This window comes from Paramacrobiotus metropolitanus, unplaced genomic scaffold (assembly GCF_019649055.1).
Source record: "Paramacrobiotus metropolitanus isolate TYO unplaced genomic scaffold, Prichtersi_v1.0 Parri_scaffold0000004, whole genome shotgun sequence".
NCBI lineage: Eukaryota > Metazoa > Tardigrada > Eutardigrada > Parachela > Macrobiotidae > Paramacrobiotus > Paramacrobiotus metropolitanus.
This window is the reverse complement of record NW_026570224.1, coordinates 492,973-516,545: the sequence shown is the minus strand read 5'-3', so window position 1 is coordinate 516,545 and position 23,573 is coordinate 492,973. Positions and strand designations below refer to the sequence as shown.

The 23,573-nt window shown below is 41.2% G+C and overlaps 5 protein-coding genes and 1 long non-coding RNA gene across 8 annotated transcripts; 3 read left to right on the top strand and 3 right to left on the bottom strand.

Annotated features, from left to right (window-relative positions):
• Window positions 1-146: 146 nt before the first annotated feature.
• LOC129599905 (uncharacterized) lies at window positions 147-2,708 on the top strand. Of its 2 annotated transcripts, XM_055498262.1 has the most exons (8): window positions 147-442; window positions 512-682; window positions 1,063-1,307; window positions 1,360-1,433; window positions 1,640-2,012; window positions 2,110-2,196; window positions 2,265-2,365; window positions 2,453-2,708. In XM_055498262.1, the coding sequence occupies exons 1-8, from the start codon at window positions 316-318 to the stop codon at window positions 2,595-2,597; spliced, it is 1,323 nt and encodes a 440-aa protein (XP_055354237.1). In that variant the 5' UTR covers window positions 147-315; the 3' UTR covers window positions 2,598-2,708. The 2 variants fall into 2 exon arrangements, with proteins under 2 accessions (XP_055354237.1, XP_055354246.1); XM_055498271.1 differs by lacking the exon at window positions 2,453-2,708 and having other exon boundaries at window positions 2,254-2,443.
• On the bottom strand, window positions 2,686-5,222 carry LOC129599919 (general transcription factor IIH subunit 2-like). Its single transcript, XM_055498281.1, has 10 exons — window positions 4,990-5,222; window positions 4,801-4,915; window positions 4,633-4,719; window positions 4,459-4,564; window positions 3,994-4,190; window positions 3,626-3,790; window positions 3,513-3,543; window positions 3,384-3,438; window positions 3,060-3,272; window positions 2,686-2,999 (listed from the first exon to the last, which is right to left on the bottom strand). Exons 1-10 carry the CDS (start codon window positions 5,058-5,060, stop codon window positions 2,840-2,842), a joined length of 1,200 nt encoding a protein of 399 aa, XP_055354256.1. The 5' UTR covers window positions 5,061-5,222; the 3' UTR covers window positions 2,686-2,839.
• Window positions 5,223-5,349: 127 nt separating this feature from the next.
• LOC129600774 (armadillo-like helical domain-containing protein 3) lies at window positions 5,350-9,361 on the top strand. The gene is made up of 14 exons (XM_055499358.1): window positions 5,350-5,782; window positions 5,887-5,940; window positions 6,021-6,086; window positions 6,228-6,326; window positions 6,533-6,631; window positions 6,788-6,877; window positions 7,011-7,172; window positions 7,334-7,390; window positions 7,456-7,554; window positions 7,700-7,822; window positions 7,902-8,156; window positions 8,213-8,584; window positions 8,665-8,949; window positions 9,015-9,361. The coding sequence occupies exons 1-14, from the start codon at window positions 5,699-5,701 to the stop codon at window positions 9,228-9,230; spliced, it is 2,061 nt and encodes a 686-aa protein (XP_055355333.1). The 5' UTR covers window positions 5,350-5,698; the 3' UTR covers window positions 9,231-9,361.
• On the bottom strand, window positions 9,044-10,628 carry LOC129600783 (uncharacterized). The gene is made up of 3 exons (XR_008692131.1): window positions 10,152-10,628; window positions 9,841-9,894; window positions 9,044-9,661 (listed from the first exon to the last, which is right to left on the bottom strand). It is a non-coding gene; the product is annotated as an uncharacterized LOC129600783 (long non-coding RNA).
• Window positions 10,629-10,846: 218 nt separating this feature from the next.
• Window positions 10,847-15,669, top strand: LOC129599534 (M-phase phosphoprotein 8-like). 2 transcript variants are annotated; one of them, XM_055497813.1, is made up of 8 exons: window positions 10,847-11,714; window positions 12,035-12,130; window positions 12,358-12,444; window positions 12,637-12,873; window positions 13,195-13,382; window positions 13,462-13,723; window positions 14,257-14,283; window positions 14,556-15,669. In XM_055497813.1, the coding sequence occupies exons 1-7, from the start codon at window positions 11,267-11,269 to the stop codon at window positions 14,262-14,264; spliced, it is 1,326 nt and encodes a 441-aa protein (XP_055353788.1). In that variant the 5' UTR covers window positions 10,847-11,266; the 3' UTR covers window positions 14,265-14,283; window positions 14,556-15,669. The 2 variants fall into 2 exon arrangements, with proteins under 2 accessions (XP_055353788.1, XP_055353779.1); XM_055497804.1 differs by lacking the exons at window positions 14,257-14,283; window positions 14,556-15,669 and having other exon boundaries at window positions 10,848-11,714; window positions 13,462-14,133.
• LOC129580719 (uncharacterized) lies at window positions 14,136-22,734 on the bottom strand. The gene is made up of 18 exons (XM_055471379.1): window positions 22,338-22,734; window positions 22,039-22,183; window positions 21,786-21,970; window positions 21,460-21,634; window positions 21,127-21,278; window positions 20,758-20,853; window positions 20,393-20,522; window positions 19,861-20,288; window positions 19,705-19,800; window positions 19,499-19,639; window positions 19,348-19,437; window positions 19,131-19,288; window positions 18,833-18,985; window positions 18,561-18,755; window positions 18,265-18,473; window positions 17,917-17,946; window positions 16,604-17,603; window positions 14,136-15,707 (listed from the first exon to the last, which is right to left on the bottom strand). Exons 1-18 carry the CDS (start codon window positions 22,486-22,488, stop codon window positions 14,601-14,603), a joined length of 4,641 nt encoding a protein of 1,546 aa, XP_055327354.1. The 5' UTR covers window positions 22,489-22,734; the 3' UTR covers window positions 14,136-14,600.
• Between the last annotated feature and the right edge of the window lie 839 nt (window positions 22,735-23,573).

Below are 23,573 nucleotides of genomic sequence, written 5' to 3'. Positions count from 1 at the left end.
TCAAGTTCCAAGGCAGCAGAGTCGAGGGGGCCTCGAGGCAGACTGGCGAAGAATTCTTTCAGAAAGTTACCGCCCGCCCTGGCGGGCGCAACAGCCAGCGATTCGCAAAATAAGTGCAGTAAATTCTCTTTAATTTTTTCCTGCATTTTCAGTTTCTTCATTTCGTTTTCACAATGGCCAATTTTTCAGGCTCCTCATTAATTCGGTTTTGCATGCTGTGGTATTCGTGATCCCACCAAAATGTTACCTTAATCATTTTCAATTGTAGCAGTTGTGATTTTCAGCAAAAAACAAACCAGTAGTGATCAGTAAGCCATGTCGGCCGTTCTGGATGGCACGATCGTATTGGACGATGATTCCGATGTGGACGAGGACGTGATTTTCGTGGATGAAATACGTTCGCATTCGAACAAGTCTCATGGCAAAGCGTCAGATTCCCAAGGTGAATTATTCCAGTTAATGTTACGCTTGGAATTCTGGATTCATGGATCTGTAAAAACTTGGTTTGCAGGAACCAATAAACGGAAAAGCTCGGAAGTGATCCCCTTATCAGCTGTTGGCGCTATTCGTACCAAGCATCCAGAAGGTGCGGAGGTGATCACTTCCTCTTCGCAAGCAGCATGCATCCAGGAGTGCTTAGACTCCGTCACAGGAAATGTGCACAAGAAGAAAGTATTCTCAGGTATGGGCTGTAATCCACCAGTAATCCGAATACATGTTTAAATTTTTCTTTAGTGATTTTGATTGTTGTGCAGTGACCAGATCTTACAGAAACGTAAAGTATTTTGTTGTACTCTGTACGTCACTTTTTCTGTAAATACGGTTAAACTGCATCAGCATGCCACGGTAGTGATTAACATTTCAAAGTGATTAATATATAATGTCATAAAATTAATATTAATCACTTTGCAGATTTGTTTTCCAACTTGTTGCAGTCTTTCGTTCGTATGAAAATGGATGGTTCGATTTTGATGTTTCTGTTTCCGTTAATTTAACCTGGCTTGATAGTAGTTGATACTAACATAGCGATTTTGTTTAACCTCTGCTATTGCATTACGATAGTTGCTCGCGTTTCGTCTCCACAAACAAGTATTCATCGGCATGAAGTCGAAAAATCCAAAATGGTCAAATGCCCTCTTTGCGATGAAAGCGTCCCAAGCATTTCGGCAGTGATATTTGAAATATGTCGGCATGCCTTTTGTCGGCAGTGCGTCAGTTTGGACTTCAGAAGCCGAATTCGAAGGAAAGATCTGAAGCGTTTAACTTGCTTGAATGAAAATTGTGCGACGCCTGCTGATGATGCCATGGTAGATGCTTTTGATTGCCCTTGGAAAAAGTCACTAAATCGACCTTTTGCAGATCTCAAAACTGGTCGATACGGCCACTTTTAATCAGTATTCAGACAAGATTTCCCAGTTGTTTCTTTCAGAAAAGTGAGTACATTTTTACGGCTTGTTGCTCGAAAAATCCTGTTACCACGTTGTTAGATTATCGTACTTGTTAACCTTCTTATTGCTGTTGGTGATATTTACTGTGGAATTTAATTTTGTGATTTTTGGAACACTTCCTTATCGTGATAAGTTTTACAGAACGAAATAATAATTTGAATTTTTGAAAAATGCTTTTCGTTATTTTTCAGTCCGCTGATGGTAAGGTGCCCGAACGATACGTGTGGTACGCCAATGGAGCTGCCTAGAAATGACCGACCATACGAAATCCGATGCGTAACGTGCGGATATTGGTTTTGTTCAAGTTGCCTTCATGCACAGCACAATCCACTACCATGTCTCTTTGGAAAAATTATGATGTTAAGCGCACAGGAAAAGAAAGATGTATTTGACACATTTTTGGCCGCGCAAGCTGCGAAAGAAGTTGTTCCGGGATTTCACGAGCAGATCACCGTTCCGGAAAACGGGACAAGGTTCGGTTTTCGTAGAATATTTGAAAGGTGTTTGGATTCAAACATTGCGACCGTTGAGGTGGATGATCCATTTATTCAGTCGCCGTTTCAAGTATGTTAATCCACTCAGTTTTGTTTGTTTTCTGCTGCAGTGCTGCTCATAATAAATGGTGATTTCTGTGTGAGTCTTTAGCAGTTTTTTTTTACAGATCCAACGGTTTGTAGAATTTTGTTCCGTTGTTTTAAGACTCGCACCGGGTTTACGAAAGATCTGCCTGCGGACAAGAATTTCTCCGGTATCTGCTCCTTTTTGTATGCACATGAAACGCTCTTTATTGAAACTGTACAGTCAGTATTTTTGCAGAAGGGAAACGAGCAACTGAAAAGTTTTCGTAACTCGCTTGCCATACGAAATCTTACGCTGGATGTAGAAAATAACCCGCATCTTCATGATAGAGAAATAAGGTGCATGTACTTGAGTAATGAATGTTTTCGTTGATAGCTACGCTTACGAAGAGTAGAGGCTAAGTTTGTCGCTTCGCCTACTTTTAGATTTGATAATGGATGGACGGTGAAAATCGGCCGCGGCTTAGATTTTCAGCGTTTTGACAAGAAGGACCCTCTTTCGTGTGTAGATTTGGATTTTCGCAGATGTTTGCCTACCACAATCGATTATTTTTATAAGCCGAAAAAGTAACTAGTTTGTTCCCGAGATTTTGTATCGTTTACACCTTTTTGTGGCCTTGGATTTACGAACGCGTTCGTTTTACGTTTAATAAAACAACAGTTCACTCCTGCTTGTGACCACTGCTACTTGCACAGTAGCTCAGCAAAGCCGCTTTATTTCTGGAACGTTCATTTACGTCTGACATGCAGCATTTTACGTGATCACGGCTGCATACGACATAATACGAAAGAGAGAACCTGTATTCAAAAAAGCTATTCCGGCTTTACCGGGCTACTAGCACAGCCAGGACAACTATGCAGTGTTTCATGGACAAATAAATCACAATCAATACAGAAAATATTCTTGCAACTTTTGCATTGAAACCAATGAGATTTCTCCTCTTCATTTTTGGCCATACATCCGAAGCATGTTCTGCAAATGACACAAGTTAAAAACGCATGAATTTCGGGAATGAAAACGCTTGCAAAATACCTTGAGGTGAAGGCACGTAATTGTTCTGAAGATAATTCCTGAAAAGCTTCCACAGGAAAAAGGTGGTGGTAAGAGCGGGCCAGATGTGGTGCTGACACCAAGGTTAGCCCACAAACCTTGCATTCGACTGGTAATTCACAATATTTACTAATGCACACTGGACAAAAGTATCCAGGTTTCCCATATAGTGACGAATTCAACTGGTCCAGATGGCTGAAAACAGACACAGTCTTCTAATTTCAATACATTTCAATACAATACATTAATTAAAGTTGTATGCAACAGATGATGCATGACTGATAAAAAAAACTAAAGCCGCTTTACCATATGCAAAATGAGTATTCATCCAAACGCTCATGAGCTTTCTGCTGAGGAAATCCTACAGTTAGCACGCAATTTGTTCGCAACAAGCCACAGAAGGAACTTATTGGAAATATAGATCACCAAACATACCCATCTTTATAAGGAACGAGTCAGAGTTCGCCTACAAATTCACCAGAGAATACACATTTTGTCACTGCTTAATGTACAAGTACCCCAGCAAAACATCAGGAAAGTTGACTTACACTAACAGGAGGGGGAAATACTTGTGCCATCATAACATCTTTTAAATGCGATTCATCCAAAGCAACGCTGTATTCTCCTACAGTGTCTTTCGCCAGATTTCGACAAATTGAAACTTCTGCGGATAGACCGATCACCGAGCATCGAATGTTGCACTCTCGAAGCATCTAAAAAACACCTCGTGGTAACAATTAAAATAAGACACGCTGCCCTTGCTGGTAAATAAAAATCTATAAATACATCACATTATTAAACCTGTAAGCACCGTATATAATATTTGAGAATAATGAACAATCTAAAAACACCAAAACAGAGCCAGTTCGGCTGTATGTATCGCTTTCCGGAAGCAGTGGATAAAACAAAATCTCACTCGCGCAGTATCGAAAATATTTCCGGGGTCACAGGAAGTCAAACTGCCCATGACGACGATGATCTCTCTACTTGCATGGCTCGGAATGTTACGCAAGGTCTCAGCTGCCAGTTCCAAGGAATTTTGGAGGGATGGCTCGCCAGACAGATCATTTGTACGTAATAAATTTAAAGCTGCCAGGTGTTTTTTGGCATTACCTAAAAAAATCAAATTAGAGTTAGATAACCCCAAAGTGTCCCCAACAAAAATTATAGGATCCTAAAGCATTGTCTTTGTTAAAAAGCGGGATTTCGTAGGATTTGTTTTCACTAAATGAAAGTACTGGGCAAAGCAACAAACTGAGAAAGCCATTAAGCCAATACTGAAATGCATTTTGCACGCTGAAATTGCTAGAACACATATGAAAATATGCGCGTAATGTATTTAATTTTAAATACAGCACGCGCATATTTTCTTAATTCTTACCACTGAGTTCCGTCATTCGCTCTGCACGTTTGTTCTTAGTAGTAATGAATCCAATTTGTCCAATCGGATTTTGATCGAAAAATTCACCCACAAAGTACTCCAGTAACTGCAAAAAAACTCACTCGGGACTGTATTCTTGCCACCTACAAACTGACAACATGAATGGCCGCCTACCTTTATCACACAGAATGCTCGATTCGGTTTGAAGTCTTGATCTTTCATAGAATCCGACATGTCCATGATAACGAAGACATGTCGCATCTGCAAAACCATAAAATAATACAAACGTCCCAAGTGCACTCGCATTCGTTACAGACTTTAGACGCATTATAAATCCCTGACCATGCCCAAACGCAAATTGGGTTTTTTCTCGAGCAGCCGTCGACGCTTCATGCCCAGAACCACATCCTGTACGCTGGCTGTCAACGATCCCGTGGCATCTTCTTGTAGGACTTCCCTGCAACAAAATTCAAGTTTACGATTTTTTCTCGCTTGTTTGTGTCTGGGATCGGGAACGCGACATGTGTTTACCATGTTCGCTCGTATTCTGTTTCCCATCGATATCCCTGAGCATCTGCATCGTCCAGTCCTGGGTCGGCCATTTTATACTGGCAATCAGATTGTGACCAGGTTTTCTAGCGGAGGGAGAGTTGACGGCAACAAAAAAATGCCAAAATAAATTCGAAGATGTGTCTGATGAGGTGGAGAACAAGAGACAAATGTAGAAAAATAAGAAATACTGTACGAGGCTGAGTTACGAGCAGTGATACTTACATCGGTGATCACTAATCTGCGCGATTCAGCAATCAACAGCAGGCAAAACAATGAGACTCATATGCAGCCTTGCACAGGCGGCGGCTGTGTCTCACACAGCAAACAGCCAAAAAAAGCCAAAAAAGCATTTTTTCATTTTTGTGAATAGGAATGTTTCTAATTTGAAGTACTTTTAAGTACGTCATGCTAGCTACTTATTAATTCTGAATTCTTGTTTCGTTTTCATGGCTGGACGAAGAGTTATTTTTGAATACCGGTTCCAGGTGTCTTTCGGGATGTTGTGGTAAAGGCTATACAATGCACTGTGATGCAGTGTGGTGATGCAGGAAATGGCGTTGTCGCTGTCGATGTATTGTAAACGTCCAATTAAAGAAGTCCCAGTTCCTGCAATTCCGTGCATTCACTCCCTCCATCAGCTAGTATTCACCGAGGATTTACACTATAGCCATCTTATCTGATAATAAAAATGATACAGGCACAGCGGCCCTCTGGGCTGCCGAAACCGCAGCTGAGAGAAAAGATTGTGCAGATGTATGACGATTTGCTCTGTGTAAGTTACAAATGAATGCTAATTTTCCTTTTTGTTGCTTGCTAATTAGTATAAAAATAATTTAACAAAAAACGTTAAATATTTATGGCTGGTGTGTTTTTTAGGCGAAGAATGTTGAGCAACATGTTCATTTTTGGGATGAGTTCTTCGTGCTAAAGGTACGCAAAAGTTGATTGATAAGGACGTATACATACACATTATAGAGCATTTCTGTTCAATTTTTTCCTTCTGTTTGCAGCCGAAAGTTCTGTATTTTACCAAGCAGTTAGACTCTTATTCAGAAACGGATTTGAATCAGAAAAAGGTTTGAACTTTGAAGTACTTGATGTGCTTTGTCATTGATGCATTAATTATGGTTTTTATCGTAATCAGATATTTAAGATTTTGGATTTTGTTTTGCACTAGAGGTGCGTGAAGCTAGATTAATTCAAAGTATGTTTTTTAGCTAATACTGCACAAGTTTTCGCAAAAAATTGTGGAGCGTTTGGAGAGCGACTGTTTAGATGGCCATTCATCCGGCAGTTCGTCGTATCATGCACTGATTGTAAGTTGTTTTGTCTTTTTGGTTGGTTTTTTGTAGAAAGTAGACTTTTAAGCTTGCACAATGTTAAAATATTCGATTCCGGATTAATCTGGTGCTAGACATTGTTAGTAGCAGCTTAAGTTTCCTTGTATTAATAAAAAATGGAACTTTGTGGCTGTTTTGCCCTTGATAAGCGTGCATTGATAAGCGGGGTTTTTTTGTTGCAGTACCTTTGTATCCTCATAGAGATTCTTTCGAAACGGAATATTGACGTTTCTGAAATTCTGCTTGGACATACTCAGACGAGTCGAGAAATTCAAGGCAAGGTGAGGCTCAATTAGATGATTATATGACTTGCGAAAAGTTGATACTTTGTGAGTGATGTTTTCATTAATTTTGCATTCTGGTCCTCAGGAACAGTTTAATCATTTTGATCCTGAATATGACGGCTGAATTTACTGGTGCTTGTTTACAACTTGCAGATATTTTCTGAGACATTAAGGGCTACTATAAGAGGCACAAACGATACCGTTGTGAAGTTGGCTTTTCGCGTGCTGCTAAAACTTGTTGCGGTGAGTTTGCAGTTCTTCTGGGAATGAACACCAGTCTCCATGGCAGTCCATGCCAAAGAAGTAGATAATTTTGCTTGTATTGGAGTTGGCAAATCAAATGCACTCTGAATTTATTCGTGCTTTATTTTTTCAGCTAAATGACAACATCAATCACAACCCTTTTTTGCCTTATTTGATGCATTACTCCTTTTTCGAGGATTTCATGCGGATAGTGACGGATCCCAGAAAACGCAAAGTGGTTGGATATGATGTGATTACTTTGCTTGGAATACTTCCGCATTTCTTTACTGCTGAGGTATGTTTTCACGTTTCTTTCGCATATTTCTTCCAGAAATAGTTTTATGTGTTTGTGTTATCTTTTGGTGGTCGCTTAATGGTTCACTAATGATTGTTATCGTTTTTAAAACTTGAAGCACAGTACACTTTATTTATGATGAAATTTTGCTTTGGTTGCAGCCAGAAGCAAATCCTTACATGCAGTTATCAGTATTGGACCCTGCAATTGAACTGATGGTAAAACACAAAAATTATGGAGCTTGTATGTATTCTTTAGGTTAGCGAGTGTTTGCTTGTTGCAGGGCATTGCAGCTGTTATTGGGGAGTCTTTCAGAAATTGTACGACAGCATTTTTCCAACAAGTAATTGCCTTACAAAAAGACCGTTCGTGGATGACTTGGGTAGGAGCAACTTTATGCTGTTTTTAAGATTGATATTCGAATATCAGAATATATCGTTTATGTGGTGGACTACTGTATTCGTACAAACTCGAAATGCAATTATAGGAGTGCTGCATCGCAGTCATAATGCATTACAAATTTACAGATAGCAAAGACGGTAACTCGGACCCCTGCAGCTTCGTTGAATGTGGTGCTGGAAGATGCTGCACTGCTCGGGTTATGTACTGGTTTGAAAATTGGGCGCAATTTTGTTCATGCGTTTTCCCACGTGAGTCTTTGTTTTCTAAAAATTATAAATACAACATCTGTACATTTGTGATGATATTTGACTAATTTTGTTGATTTAGGCACAATCCGAAATTCTCGTTGACCCTCCCCAGACAAACGGAACGGGACACGAAAACGAAAAGAACCAGATTCCGGAAACAGCGAGTGAACCGGCTGTGGTGACCCCCTTGGACCAGGCGAATACAGTGAATGAACCTTCCAATTTGTTCGTGGAATTTCTCCAGTATTCCTCCATAGTGCTACAACATATTCGCCAAGATAAGCCCTTTCTCCACGCAAAAATGAGTCTAGTTATTCTTTGCACAATAACCGAGGTAATCGAATTTGTTCACTTTATTCTTCTTCTGTGGATAAAATTTCGGTTTCCCAGGACCATTACACGACGCAGTTTATGCATGACTTCAACATCAATTACCGAGTGCAGTTTTTCCGTGCTGCCTCGCGTTACCATCCTTGCCAGATTCTAAAAAGTTCCAAACCGGAGCCGCTGGCTTGTGCTGTATTGAATTTATTGTCAGAATTCATCATGACCCACATGATGCTGAACTTTCCTCACGATCTGTATTTCCGTTGTTTGCTTATTGTTTATCGCTTGATGGATTATCAGAAGCGAACACGTTTCCGTTTACCTTATCAATGGCGAACACTCTGGGGAAGCCTGTTGTCTTTGCTGAAATTTCTGGAGGCTAACGAGAGCCACTTAATGGAGCAAATGTCCAATTTCTTCCTTTTGTGCACCCAGGTTGGTACCAACCTTACACGCCCTGCACTTGCCGAACATTAAGGTGTAGTGTTTGATTTGTCATCCTTTCGTTCACACAGGTTGTGAATATCCTTAATATCTTTCTAATTGGCGGTGATGCGATTTTGTCCCAAGTTGGCAGCTACGATGACTTGTGTTATGAAATCGTCCGCAACAGTTCTATGGTGAATAATGCCTTTGCCATGGGACTGCGGTACAGTGCGGTGCAGTCGGCAAGTACGCAAGCCGCAGCGCGAAAATACCTCAGTGCCATGACAAACCTTCGTTCGGTGATTAACCACTTCACTCCCAAAATCGAAGCGTTTTCGGCTGAGTATCAAAAAGTTACCATGGAAAGAGAAGAGGTTTGTTTGTCTTCGAAACTCACTTGTCTGAGACTCTGCTTTGACTCATTCGTTGTCCTTCGCAGATACTGGGTGTGATTAAGAAAAACTACGACAGTTTAAGCCTTCGATTGGTGGATATGACGGAGTGCTTTGAAAAACATGCCAACGGGACCGGTGATAAAGAGTTTATTGAGAAATACATTGCGCATGTTTTATTGGAGATTCGGAATTCTTGCTCAGTAACGAATGAGAACTGTTTTAATTTCTCCTATGATGAATGCCATGTTCTTAAAGAGTAATTAATATTCGCTTCAGTTCATTACTGAAGGATACAATGCCGGCTTCAAAGCTTTTTTTAACATAAAGGTTACGAGCATTTTTACGGAGATCGAAAATATGCCGGAACAATGACGGAGATTAACGACGCAAACAGTGCCAGTATTTATGTACTATTCCAAAATCGTTTGTAATTACAAGAATTATACCAATTAATTACCAATCTTAATTATCAACCAAACTGCGGTATACACATTCATTACCAGACGGTGTACAGATTCATTCTTAACAATATCAATCTTGTATTCTTTTCCATATCCAGTGATGATTGTAATCTGTTATTATTTCCATCTCTGAATGGCGAAAGTGCGAATCGCTGTACGCACCAGAGTCGATCAGGCACTCAGGACTGGATCACCGACGGTACTGATGTACAATCCCTTCTCACAGCATCCTAAAAAAAGATAACCAGATTTATTTGTTAACGAAAGAGATATCTGCATTAACACCTAATTATTTGGAATGCAGTCAGCGAGGGCAAGTTTGTCGTCAATAAGGTCGGAGACCAGAGGTTTTCATCACAACCATTTCGTAGAAAACGGTGAGGTGAAGGCTACACTAATAAACACTCACCTACGGCTAATATCCTCAAGGAGGATTGAAGATACCAGACATCCCAGCCACGATCTGCAAAAACCGAGGCCGTCAGTATGTATGTATCTGGCTTTCAAATTGATAAAACTAAAGTTCTATTTTACATGGAACTATGACTAATTATTGGCTAGCAATCAGCTCTTGGTGGTTATGTCAGCAGCCAGGCACTCTAAAGAACCCACATCTGACAGGAGTTTTCATCATTTCACGCTAGCGTTATCATAGAATTAACAGCGGGTACCAAGAAAACCTGCTAGCTTATTCCAGATGAAATCACTACCATACTGTACCTCATGGATTTCGCTTGACATTCCTGTAGATCACAGTAGGTTACCGGCGAGCAGAATCAGCAGTTGCGCTTCAGCATTGCTTCGTCCGTGTTCAAAGGTTTCATTCTGCCACATCCGATTGCAGACTATCACATTCCTCCAGTTTCTCTGGAAGATCTTGTCAACGCAGACACGAAAACAAATCTTAAAAGAGTACTCTTCTGAGTTGAGCAAGGTCATTTCCGGTCGTCGGCAGTTGCACTCGGGGAGTGAGGTTCCACGAATGGGTTCTCGTTTTGACTTCGGAGAGTAGGTTTCGTATCGTAAAGCCGGTAAAGGCAGATGCAACCGAGCTGAAAGCGCGACAAAATCAAGTTTTATATCTATCAAGCTGTTTAGTACATTTTTATCATTTAAAAAATTGGTGGTACTAATTGTTATTTACAGCGCATAAATAAATGATAAATTAGTGTACATATTTGTAACCCTCATTTTACATTTAACCTAAATTTGACAAATTCAACACAATTTTTCGCAGCTTGCCAGCTTCTGCAGAATTAATAATGTAAAAGTTGTATATGATGAAGTGTTGGCACTTTTGCCCTTGCAAGGCAATAGAGTCGCAAGCGCAACCACCTCTAGGAATTATGCTGATGTTTTGCAAACGGCGCTAACCGTTACTACGGTACTGTACCTGACCCTGGCTGACAGTGCTTTGTAGTGACATAGTCTTCCCCCTTTTTCATTTTTTTCTTTTGTAAATTTGTTTTTGTGAAAAGTTATGCGTTTGCGGCGGTTTGCCATTCCGAGGGTTCGATCTGGTGCTCTTTTGCGCTGCTGATTACATACTGGTATCGGCAACTGGTCATTCGCTATTGACGATAGTTTCAGAATTAAGCTCTTGAGAATGATTCAGGTGGGACGAGGGTTATGTCTGCGCTCTCGTCGAACGGCAGTGGCTTACTTAGTTTAGTGGCTACTAATAAGTGTCGCTGTGTGTAATGCAGGTTGCAGCTCGCATCGTTTTTTCCTGCTTTTGTTCGTGATTATTTCTGGAATTTGGTTGGGTTTTGCTCAGCTCAGGCCTTGGGGCTTTCGGACTGACTTGAAACCCATTGGATAATTTTACAGCGCAAATGCCGAAGGCAAACGTTTCTGAGGATAACGAAGTCGCTGATGCGGTTAGCGATGTCAGCGACGCAGAAGATAATTCGGAATTGTCGGAAGAAACCTTCGATGTGGAAGCTATCGAAGACGAGCGACGAAGGGGTGATAAGATACAGTATTACATCAAATGGAAAGGCTACGGCCGAGAGGCTAACACCTGGGAGCCGCAGGAGAATTTACTACAGTGCCAAGAGGCTTTGCGACAATGGGAAAAGACAAAGCGACAAAAGCAGCAGTCAGGAAAGAAAAAGAAGCGGACCTTCGCAGATCTCGATTACGATTCTCAGCGCGAAGAAATGCCTGATACAGCGACAACAGGGAAGGAGAAAATTGTTGTGGTTAAAGGCACCGACACAAAGCGTCGCAATGGAGCTGTCAGTGAAGGGTCCAGCGCGAAGGGTCGCAGTTTAGTGACAAGTAAACCGTAACCGTAACAACTTGCGTGCTTTACGGGGATTTCGACTTCCTACATATACATGTAATTAGAATAAAATATTTTTAAAAGTTGTTGATTACGTGAAATAAATTACTGCGTTCAATATTCCGATACTGGGGCAGCTGGGCTGAGTTGTATGTTAAAGATCTTGATGTTAAGCTAATCAAATGTAATATGGTGAGTAATGTTGTCAAAGTAATGATAAGAAATGTTTTTAAGGTTGAATTTTAAAATATTTTATTGGTCTGGTAAATTTATGGCTAGTTAACTAGTTTCGCTGACTGCTTTGATTGTTTTAAAGGTGGCAAAAAATCGTCCGACTTGGCCATGGTTGATTACCACCGAAACTCTGAACGCGCATCCGTAGCCGATTCTTTAGTATCGGACGCTGGAACAGGTATTTGGTTTGATGGTTGAATTTTAATATTGTTATGTTTTCGTGAGTGTTTTCTTGAGGCTTTACCTTTGGAAATGTATCCGATTGGATTAACTGTGGTGAATGCATTCAGTGCTTTTTTTACGTAATGGGTTTATGTATCATGGCACATCAAGCGACGTGATTGATGATACGGCAATTTTAGTACGAAGCCGGTAATATTTTTGTCATAATGTTGTCTTATATAGAAGAATCCGCGGAGGTTCCATTTGTTTGTCCGCCTGTGCCACTTGGAAAATCAAAGAATAAAAATAACCCTGCACAGCGAGGAAAAGGTAGATCTTTTATTTAGTGTTTGTGTTAGGTACATTTCGCTTATGCTGTGGTGCAGATCTGGAGTTTTCCTCTCGGAAATGTTTGAAAAAATATGAAAGTCTACGTCGTTTTAGAAGTACTGTACAGTCTGTAACTACAGATACCTGCTACGTTTCTGATTCATATCGGAGGGTGTTTTTTTATTATTCCAGGAACTCCAGGCGGCTCCAAGTCAGGCAAAGTACTCAAACACCCAAGCAGCAAGCTGCAGAACGGCGTTTCCACTTCCGCTAAGAAGCTTCCCAATCGTTCTGGAGCTGGTTCTCTAGAAATATCAAATGGCATACATGGGAAACGAATTTCAGTAGACCGTGAGGAGTCTCCTATTACTGGGATGGAAATGTCGCTTACGGTTCCGTTAAAAAAACCCAGCGCTAAAAAAACTGTTGGTAAGTATTCATGTTGTGGTAATATTTTCATGTTAGGAGTTATGACTGTATAGTAAACTGTGATGATACTATTGATACAGTACGTACCGTAGATACAGTAAGTACGTACAAGTTGCTACTGTATTTTTTGTTGTTGCTCGACAATGGTTGCACGCCTGAGGCGGCACTTGTGCGTTGGTTTAATTTCTTTGATACCTTTGTAAGTGTATATATACATAATACAGATTTTTATTTACATCGAAGAACTTTTGCTTGCCAGATTTTTAATTAATTTTATTGCAGTAACATGTGATAACATGTTGAATAATTCGGATTTTGCAGGTGATGCGGATACATTTCGCAAACCTCGACCAGTAAGTCGTACGAAACCCTCCGTAAACCAGGCAAAGCGGAAACGCGAAATATCCATAAATCGCAAAGGAAAGGAATGCACTAATCGGGGTGTTCAAACTGAGCACATAGATGATGATCCTATAACATGCCCCATTCCACCGGAACTGGCGAAGGAGGTAGGAAAACTGAGGGTTCTATCCACAAGATGTTAGGATCTGGTTTGTATTCATATTTGGTTTTCTTCGTGTTTTGCAGAACACTCAAATTGAAGATCTCCGCTCTAAAGCACTGCGTGTTCTTCGGGTTCAAGGAATTTTGCAAAGAAATAAACATTCTACGACACGTCCTCTTGATAACGATGATGCCTTGGTCGTGGTTGTTTTGGATGAAGGTGGTGGGAAAGAAGTAGCTGAACTGTTTAGTAAACGCGTTGTCCGTTTTGTGCTGCCGATTCAGCTGATTGAATTCTACGAAGGTCATTTGAATTTGCCGGTCAGTGTGCGGACGTTTGTGCCAGGTAGAGATCCTAATGATGCTGAGTCCGTGATATCGGAGCAGTTTTAAAACGGTTAAACTTGAATCCCTTCTGAGAATGGATGGATGCTTTTAACAATCGTGAGCGGAACTTCTTTTTCGTTTTCATACAATTTTAACAGTCGTTTGATGCAATATTTTGGCTGGTGGCTTAGTTGAAATCAGTTATCGTAATAATTTTGTACCATTTTGTTGCCAAAGCGGTCACTGTAAACCTTTTGCGATGTTCATCTCAGCAGTTTTCAATGCGGAGATGAACTTTTGAATACGGAAGCAGAATGCGAAACTTTTTTTTGCAGTAACTTCTTGCTGCAATATCCGAGCGTCCAGTATTAAATTAAATTTTGCGGCCTCTTATTTACGATAGGCACAGTATACCAAGCTACAAAAGACCCCAAGGAAATATTTTATCCCAACCAATCATTCACTGCGTTTTGACAAATTGCATACCTTGTGCTTTCCTTTGCATTTTATGTTGTTAGTCTCAATTGTAATTCAAACAAGATCTCTTTTTAGGTGCATGACGGTTGGTAGATATTAAAGGTACGTTAGGATATTTTAATGTCATAACTAGGCAATGCGACATGCCGCAATAATCCGAATGTCTTTCTATTACACGAGTTTTTAATGTGTTAACGCTGTTTTTATAACTGAATGCGCGTCGGATGTGCCGGCACAAAGCTTTTAAAAAGCAAAATTTTTCCATAATCCATATTTACTTACACATTATCAAAGAACTTGAAGGCGCACTGTTATCTGTAGTCATACAATAATAGTAAATGAGGATTACCACGCCCTTATCCATATGCATTTAGGGATGGGTATTGTGGCGGGTAGTATAACCGGCGTCCAGGAACTGTTCAACAGCGTTTTCCGCTATGTTGGAAGAACAGTTTGTTATCACCCCAATCCGAAGCCACGAACTGACTGTTCAGGATCAGTTGCCCGATCATCTCGTCACGTCCATTCTGCGCCGTCTTGGCATATATCTGGTACAGCATCGTATTAACGGGAATCTTGGCCAAAGATTCTCTGAAATCTGTAGAGTCGGTCGGGCTCAGAGCAATGGCTTGATTCGGAGCGAAAGTCAGAATCAAAGGCGCCTTCGCATTGGACGCATTTTGTCCGTTCGGCTCCACCATGGCGTGCTGCATCAACGGCAATTTGTTCTCATCCAAAGGACGTCCACACGCACCGCCTGGCAGTGTGCTGATAGCTTGATGAAATGATTTCCCCAGGTTCTGTAGGAATTCGTTGTTGGGACTCGGACTCGGGATCCAGTTACTAAAATTCTTAGCAAAGAAGTTTCGATTAGACCCCTGACCTTCCAAGCCCTTCTCGTTATCCATGGCGAAAATGTTGACAGACGGTTGACCAGTGATGAATAATTTGAGCGCTACACCCGGGAGGATATTGGTCATATCGTACAGTGCCACCGACAGTCGGGCCAAACCAGGAACATTGTTACCCGCCTTGAATACACCGGTGTAGGGCGAATTGGACAGCATTTTTAGCGTGACCTTTCCCACCGTACCAAAACTGTGAAGGAGTTTCTGTCGGCCGGGCGGCATTTCATCGGAAACAATAGTGAAGGGCTTTTGAGCGAAGGTTGGATTCAGTACGTTGGGCAGCACCGTGTTCATTAGATCCGGACCTTGGGTCGGCAACGGCTTGTTGGATGGATACCGGCTGGAAATGATGTTGTTCCATAATGTCGTCTGTTTTTCTGTTCCTGTCAGGGTCACGTAATTGGCCGGCAGAGTAGCATGTGATGTGCTCAAAGAGCCCAAAACGGTTATTGCAATTAAGCTTATGAATGTGGACATTTTTAAATGGACCATGTGTAATCTAGCGCAGCAAATGGATATATGCAGTCTGCTTACTGGCCTTAAGAAATACCTTAGGTGTACCATAAAGTCGTCTGCTAGGTGTGAGGTTCTTTCCGTGCCGTAAATAGCGAAGCGAAACTTTCGTTCTTATTTTTTTATGAACCGGAACGGAAATTAAATTGCTTACACTCAAAGATTTTCAATAAAAGTCAATAGTTGTTTTCTCAGACTGTATTGAGCTAAACTTTTGAAACATTTTCCTGTATATGAACTTTTTCAGACATTCAAAAAATAAACAGATAGACTGGTTTTGTCTATATACAGTTGACAAAACACACACAAGTGATAAGCTGTAGAAAGCGTTTAATTTTGGATTTAGCTGACAGTGCAACAGCTGAACGTTGTGTTCACGTTACAGAATTCCTTATAATATGTGATGTTGTCAACGCAGGCATGTTGATGACACGATTATGCAAATACTGTGGGCGCAGATTTGGGCTGGTTGATATCAAAGCAAACAGTGTAATCCTTTGCGACGCGAATCTTTTGCAATTCTTATGCATTTGGATATCTGATAACAATTTCTGCTGTTTTTGTAGATTTTTTGCTTGACCTCGTAATCATGGTCTCCTTATACGGTTTTGTCTGCTCTCACGATCGGTAATCGTATAACAACATAAATTTTTTGGAAATAATTAATGCGCAATGTGTCGACTAAGCTGTCTCCTGTTTGCTGGCTTTTTACAAACACACTCAACGGTAGTGCATGACGTTTTCTCAGTGTAACGCAAGTTACAGAAGATTGCAAAATGTTAAGAAATTAATACCTGCGTTATATGTATTATTATCTAACAGTTTTGGTGTGTGCATTGATGATCCAGTTACCGGCACTAACAATTATGTAATAACATGTAATAACATTCCAAATAAGTACTACAAAATTTTATTTTTATTTTTTATAAGGGTACATGGAACAATGCCACGCTAAATACTCTATATAATGGTGCCAATGCCTATTATACCAGATGCGTTTAACAGCGCTGTGCATGATGCTTAAAGAATAAAGTCTTGTCTTCGTACTCGGAAGCCACGAAAGAGCTGTCCAGCACCAACTGTCCAATCGGATCCTCTTTAGTGGACGTCTGGGTGGCCTTGGCTTTGACCGTATACAGAACGGAGCCCACGGGAATCTTGGCCAAGTTAACACGCAGATCATCCGTGGAAGATTCTTTCCAACCCACTGCCGGATTAGGAACAAAATTCAGAACCGTGGGCGCTTTTGGCAGACCCACAGCGCTGCCACTGTGCTCCAGCGATGCCGGTGTGAGCAGCGGCAATTTGCCTTCATCCAGCGGTCGCTCGCACTCTTTGTCTGACAAACTCTCGATCGCCGCATGGAAGCGGGTAGCCAGAAACTTCAGTTTGAGGCTTTCCGCCTCCGGAATGAAATTGGTGAAGGTCTTGGCAAAAAAATTTTTGTTGGCGCCTTGTCCATCCACGGAGTTCATCACCTGCAAATTGTGCGAAGGTTTGCCGGAAACCAGAAACTTGAGTGCCATTCCGGGAATGTAATTGCTGTCATCCTGCTGGGCCAGTGACAGACGCGCAATGCCGAGATTGCTAGAGTTGGCCTTAAAGAGACCGCTGTAGGTGGAATTAGGGAAGATCTTGAGGGTGACCTTTGCGGCACTTCCAAAGGTATGGATGAGTTTGGGACGCCCGGATTCGATTTCATCGCCATCCCATGTAAAGGCCTTTCTATCGAAATCTGACATCAACAACTGAAGACTGGTGATGGGGCCGTAGTTGTCTTTTGGTAGGCTGCCGGCTGCGTAGGGCGTGGCGCTGATCTTGGACCATAAAATGCCCTGTTTTTCGGCGGCTGTCTTGCTTTCATAACCGGATGGCAAGGCGGCGTTGACCACCGCAAAAGCGATCGCTAAAGATACAAAAACTGAGAACATTTTGAAGAATTTGGTATTAAGGTAACAAAATGAGAACGCCCAATATGACAGCGACGTAATGAGTTTTCCTCTAAACAGTATTTATAAGCCTGAGGCAGCCTTGTAATTTTGTGCTGACCATCTGACAAAACGAACTGGAGAAAAACTACTTGAAATGCCCGTAGAAAGTACGAGTTCAGATATTTATAAATTTGACTTCTTTGTTCTTTTCGACCCTGGAAATCGGGCATTTTATTGCAACGAAAGCGCTTATTGTAGGCCGATTTTGTCAGACAAGCAGAAAATATCACTTAACCTTGTTGAAAATTGTAGCCAGTCTATCAAATTAGTACAACAACAAGCATAAACTCGAGTTAATATCTCGGTGAATTTAGAAAGGGTACGGCATCTGATCTTCGGTCTCTTTCTGGAAGCTAAGAGAGAATAATACTTTAAATACAATAAGTCGTTTTATGCTAACAATAAATTGCAACGAATAGTGCACGGTCTTCTCTAATTGTACAATTAGTCAAGCTGCACATCGCATAGAAGTACCACTTTCCTGTAGAGCATGAATAGGTAGTTTTCATTATGCAGTCAAAGCATTCGTTTCAGCTGACTTAATTGCTTTATTCGATCGCTGTGGCTCTCGGTATAAACTAAACAGCAGAAACAAACCGGCAAATTTTTGCGCATTATAAAGAGAAATAAATAAAATACTAAAAACGTCCCAACACCACACGGATTTTCTCTATGCAACAACGTTCTCAACATCTGACGACCTGACGCCCGGCTTGCCGCCTTTTCCTGGGACAATCTGATTGTGGTACGCACGTTTCATCAGCTCAACAGCACTGGAAAGAGCATTGGTTTCGCTAAGCTTCACTCCAACTTCGTCGTCCTCTTTTAAGACGTTCTGCTTGTAAAAGCTCACCGAATCGCTGGTGACCTTTTCCCATGACTGCAAAAGGAAAGGGTTATCGTGCAGCAGAGGGGGAAGCTGGAAATTAAAAGGAAACGTTAGGCATCTGTAGATCATAACACCAACCTCATCTTCGTCATTGACCACGTTATCGGATTCCGGCGCTATGACCGCTTCGATTAAACGTTTTTCTGCCACTGTAAGTTTCTGGTTATTTATTCGAATCAGCCAGTGTATCAGGGATATGGCACTCGTCAATGTGGATCTAATAGTAGCCAGATTCGCTTGGGTATTTTCCAGTTCCTGTAGGATGGCTATTATCTGTGTTGACATTTTCAACGTGGATTAGAGGCCATATATTGTATTTCAAATGTAAGCAGTCGGACATGTGTACTTACTTTGTCTTGCGTGGCATCCAGCAGCTCTTCCAGCTGATGTACAATACCGGCATCATGGTCTTTTAAGCGTGTTAGAAAGCGTTTTTGAACGGCAAACAGTTGTATTGTCCAAGCGTTTAGGTCCTCTTTAAGCGCATCATATGATTTCTGGACCTGTAAAATATTTCTATTTAATTCAGTTACTGTACTTCACAATATTTCTGTAATGGCGCACTTAGCTGGCGGCAATTACTTTGTATAACCAAGGCAAGAAACTACGCTAGTCCAAATCATTGCGCTAATCACAGGCATTCATTACCTGAACTTTTTTATCTAACAGTTCTTGTAAATATGTAGTCGGAAGTGGAGAAACACATGTCATATTGTTCCCGGGGTAGATGAATGGTAGACGTCTGCGCACTTCTTCGCAAATAACACAAAGCAACCCGGAATTGTCGCTTTGAATGCGAACCTTTGCTAAAAACAATAATATTTTTTTCGACGTGCCCAAAGGCTGCAACTAAATCGGTACTAACATTCTTGTTTCTTCGAGATCAACATTGTCACCAATCCTAACCCGTAAAAATCCACAGTCATCCCAGTCTCATCTTGTTGGGCTGAGAAATCTGAAAACATGCTGTTGTACATTTCTGTCTTTGGTAGCGAAATCATTTTCCACGATCGTACCCGGGAACATTTCCGCAACTTTCAAAGATTTCGGTCCAATTTCAAAGTCCAACTTTATCGACCCCTTTTTTGATAAAGGAGCACTTTGGGCGACCATGCTCAGTGGGATTTGAAATTGTTCTTTTTGAAGGTACAGGCGATCTAAAGTGTGTAACGTGATGAAACACAAGCTAGCTTGAGCATGCGAGCGATAACCGTTATATTACCCTCATTGGTGGCGTACACAATGACCTCCCCTCGTAAATCGTAAGGCGACGTCGAGAGATTATTTTGCAATGCGAAGTCGACGTTCGTCAGTTTCGCTGAAAAGCAGACCTATCAGTTCGAATAAATGAGATGGCAACTGCCTACCACACACGCACTTAGTGTCCCGATTTGCAGTTCCACAGGGTGTGTTATAAAGGGAACCGGAACACGAATTTCGGCTCTGACATCCGTCAAACCGCTCCCCACTGGAGTAACGCCTAACTGGCTTTTCGTGGAGGGAAAGCGTTGACCGGAGCTGCTCTTTGGATCAAAAGCATAGATGACGGTACTGAATTCTTTCACAGTTATCGATAACAATTTGGCGTCGGTTCCCAGAACAGGATCCCGTTTTATTTCGTTCGGGTTGTCCTCATGCTGCTTTATCAAACTGGCCAGGCGAGTGGTTTCTAATTTCATTTCTTCTTCTCCAAATTTGCGCGTGGCCACAACGGTTTTCACTTCGTAAATTTCCGGATCGGTACCAAGATACCATGCCGTTACGTGCCCATCTTCGGCGAGTGTAACGAGAATGCCCTCGCCATTTCTGCAGCGATTATTACAAGTATGTACAACATTCATATTTTCTTAGTCAAACGACTCCAACCGCTACGTGCACGTCATCGTTTCACGCAGCTTCTCGCGACTTACGCTATCCGAGCCACTTTGACATCCATAATAGTATACGGAAATTGTGTTGTCCACTTGGGAACAAAATCTTCGTACACCAATAAGGTTTGTGAAGTTGACGCCAAAAGCATATTGAACGCTGACTCTTTAGCTGAAGTCAAAAAACATAGCGGCACACTCGTACAATCAGGATGTTGCGTATTATTGTAACTACGGCGAAATTCTAAATGGCTTTTAATGAAAACTGGTAAATTTGTAGATTTTTAAGACTGCAAAGATTTGATAAACTACCATGTACCAACAATGTTGTTTTAATTATAGCAGACCATGTTGCACGGACGAGTAAAAATGACACATAACGTATCCCGGCACTATGTTAACCTTACCTGCAGGGTACAGGTAAATTAAACTAGCAGGAGCATCGAGCCGACGTATCGATCGCATGGAACCATTGGGATCCAGGAGGAAAATATGTCGCTCACCTGATGCATGAGATTACATTAACAATGTGTTTGTATGACTTGTTGTACAAGAAAAATTGTCCACAACGATATAGACTCTTTATAATATAACAACACAATCCACCTAACGTACACAAACATAATCATAATTAGACTAATTCTATCTACGAGGTCTTTTTCGATAAATGCGGCATTTGAGCATAAATACGTGAGCTGTATAATGTTTTAGGTATAATGCACAGATTTTAGGTATAACTTTTAGGTATAATGCACAGATTATTACAGACAACTTACCGAGCACGACAATCCCATTTTTAGGGCCATCACCAGTATGCCTAATATCGATTAAGTGCTCGCCGCAATTATATACCCACGTTTTCCTTATTTTCACAGCTTGCGTGGGCTTCGATGTACCGATTCCGGCTTTCGACGCCAATTCGCTGTATCTAGAAATTACAAAACGTTAATAATATGTATTACAGTGTACAATGAATTTGTTTGACGAATTTTTGTTTGACGAATTTTACTGTCAAATAAAATTTTACCCGTGTTAACAGACACTTGTGACATCGCACTGTGACCACAAATTGCTTAAAAACCTTTTTAAACGAGAGAATTACAACTCACGAATAGCACTCTGCTGTCCACGAAGATGTCCCCATGATGAAATAGTCCCTGCTTGGCACATAGCAAAGAGGTCCTGGCAGGAGAAAATCATCCAAAGTTGGTGTTTCTGTAACGGTTTCCTGGTCGATCAGTGTCAGTTTCCCGTCCAACCGAGCAACGCACAACATCTGCCGACCTGCACAAAACAGACTTCAATAACATATTACGCATTTTATGTACATCGGGGTCATTTATTTCAGCTAGAAATTAATACATACGCATGGAAAAATAATAAGTACAGTCGTATATGTGGATCACTCGGAACGTCCCGTACAGACTGTACTGACCCTTTACGCCACCGAATGTGCCGATAACCATGCAGTAAGCGGGAGCTGTTAATTTGTAACTTCGTAAGGGAAACAAATCCACGTTTTCAGAATCACTTTTGGCAATCGTACAATAAAACATGCTGACTTTCTCTGAGTGCAGTACGGCCAACTGGAATCCTCCAGGTCCAGAAGTCGACGGTCCACTGCAAAGTGCGTAATAGCTCCAGTTAGGAAGCAGAAGAAGTCGGCAGGCACAGTGCATTATGCTTACAGTATGAAGTTGCCGACTTCCAGTTGCAGTACCGGAGCATCCAGAGCTTTCTCAAAAAGCAGCTGCTGAGAAGCATAGGGTACATTGTCTGGAAAAAAACCACGGAGGATGCCATTCCAGGTTCCCACGATTATGACATCGGATGCTAACAATTAAATCCACATGTTCTCTTCGAATACTTTAGTAGGAATTTCTGATGTCTTTAACATTACACATGTTCGCATCTCTAGATCTAGTAGATTTGTTTGATTTTACAAGCATCGCTAACCAGTTACTTATAGTTGCTAATGTCTATTCACCGGGGCTTTCGGCAAGTCTGACGGTGCAGAGACATCCACGCGAACAGCGAACATCCAGAGTGGCGGCACAACCAGGAATAATGCTCTCGTTGGATGTCACTTCCTGCATGCGTGGGGCATCCCAGTATTCGCGGGCTTTCCATACCGACATTCTAAATCGGTAACCATCTGAGTTGTGGAAGCAACGTTCTAAAAACAAGTAATCTTGAGTGTTCGAAGGCACTATCCGTTTCCAGCTTTCACCGAACGTTGCAATTCGTATTACTGACAATATGATGCGGTGACTAAATAATGTAAGTGCAGTACAGATAGAACGATGCAGCAGTAATACCCAACCCGTTCCTTTAGAACTTAATTAAATCTCTATAATGATTATACCGCACAGCAAACCATGTTTGTAGGTTATTGTATCAGTGTGTAATTGTGTATCAAAATACAGTACTTGTATAAAGGTCTATATAGATATGCCTACAAGCAAGACAGTGCCCGTACTATATTATTATGGGCATACATTTGTGCGTAACAGTGATATCATTGCAAAACTTTTATGGAAATGCTAAATCACCAAACGCAACGCATTGCAGCATTATGTTGTATTATGACAAAAAGACAGTGTACATACAGAGTACTTCACAAACGCAGGTGTGTATTTATCATTATTGACAAAATACAAACATTTTATTAGCTCTGTTTCTCTACCTGTATTTTCAGTATACCCGATTGCCCCTTCACAAACAATTACGGGCCCTCACTACTCGTAGGCAGACGCTCGTAGTTGTAAATTCTACAGTTGTAATAAGAAGGGTTATATCTATTACTGGGCGGAAGTTAAGTAAAATTAGCTTGCAACGAAAAAAAAAATAGTGAGCAGGTATTATTAACTAGTATAATAATGACGCACGGACTATAATAATTTAATAGATGTGTATCCACAGAATACTGTTGTATCGCAGCTATCAGGAACAGCGTTAACTGTGTTTCGCGTTTCCACGAGCAGATAATACTTACAGCACTTTCTGGTGAAGAAAATCTGGAAATCTTAGTAATCGACAGTCGACCCAGAACAAATAAAATACGTAATATCTGGAATTGTTTTTACAGAAAGGTCAATGAAGCAATGGCGGCAGATCGTTGCATAAATGATACATTATAGCTCGCTGTAAAAACTTCAGTCAGTTTCACCATAGCAACAAAACCATTGTGTACTGCATGGCTCGGGTGTAATCTGTCAATCTG

What these genes read in the sequence shown, in the direction of transcription:
- LOC129599534 (XM_055497804.1), top strand. Translation starts at nt 11,267, where the DNA reads ATGCCGAAGGCAAACGTTTCTGAGGATAACGAAGTCGCTGATGCGGTT. An exon ending in GGGTCGCAGTTTAGTGACAA is followed by an intron (nt 11,715 to 12,034) that starts GTAAACCGTAAC and finishes ATTGTTTTAAAG; the next exon opens with GTGGCAAAAAATCGTCCGAC. An exon ending in CAGCGCTAAAAAAACTGTTG is followed by an intron (nt 12,874 to 13,194) that starts GTAAGTATTCAT and finishes CGGATTTTGCAG; the next exon opens with GTGATGCGGATACATTTCGC.
- LOC129599905 (XM_055498262.1), top strand. Translation starts at nt 316, where the DNA reads ATGTCGGCCGTTCTGGATGGCACGATCGTATTGGACGATGATTCCGAT. An exon ending in CAAAGCGTCAGATTCCCAAG is followed by an intron (nt 443 to 511) that starts GTGAATTATTCC and finishes CTTGGTTTGCAG; the next exon opens with GAACCAATAAACGGAAAAGC. An exon ending in TTATTCAGTCGCCGTTTCAA is followed by an intron (nt 2,013 to 2,109) that starts GTATGTTAATCC and finishes TTTTTTTTACAG; the next exon opens with ATCCAACGGTTTGTAGAATT.
- LOC129600774 (XM_055499358.1), top strand. Translation starts at nt 5,699, where the DNA reads ATGATACAGGCACAGCGGCCCTCTGGGCTGCCGAAACCGCAGCTGAGA. An exon ending in TGCTGCTAAAACTTGTTGCG is followed by an intron (nt 6,878 to 7,010) that starts GTGAGTTTGCAG and finishes TTATTTTTTCAG; the next exon opens with CTAAATGACAACATCAATCA. An exon ending in TTGTTCATGCGTTTTCCCAC is followed by an intron (nt 7,823 to 7,901) that starts GTGAGTCTTTGT and finishes TTGTTGATTTAG; the next exon opens with GCACAATCCGAAATTCTCGT.
- LOC129580719 (XM_055471379.1), bottom strand. Translation starts at nt 22,488, where the DNA reads ATGTCGGTATGGAAAGCCCGCGAATACTGGGATGCCCCACGCATGCAG. An exon ending in CAGACTTGCCGAAAGCCCCG is followed by an intron (nt 22,184 to 22,337) that starts GTGAATAGACAT and finishes TTTAATTGTTAG; the next exon opens with CATCCGATGTCATAATCGTG. An exon ending in GAGACCGAAGATCAGATGCC is followed by an intron (nt 17,604 to 17,916) that starts GTACCCTTTCTA and finishes AATACTGTTTAG; the next exon opens with AGGAAAACTCATTACGTCGC.
- LOC129599919 (XM_055498281.1), bottom strand. Translation starts at nt 5,060, where the DNA reads ATGGCCGACCCAGGACTGGACGATGCAGATGCTCAGGGATATCGATGG. An exon ending in GCGAATGACGGAACTCAGTG is followed by an intron (nt 4,191 to 4,458) that starts GTAAGAATTAAG and finishes TGATTTTTTTAG; the next exon opens with GTAATGCCAAAAAACACCTG. An exon ending in GAATACTCATTTTGCATATG is followed by an intron (nt 3,273 to 3,383) that starts GTAAAGCGGCTT and finishes GTCTGTTTTCAG; the next exon opens with CCATCTGGACCAGTTGAATT.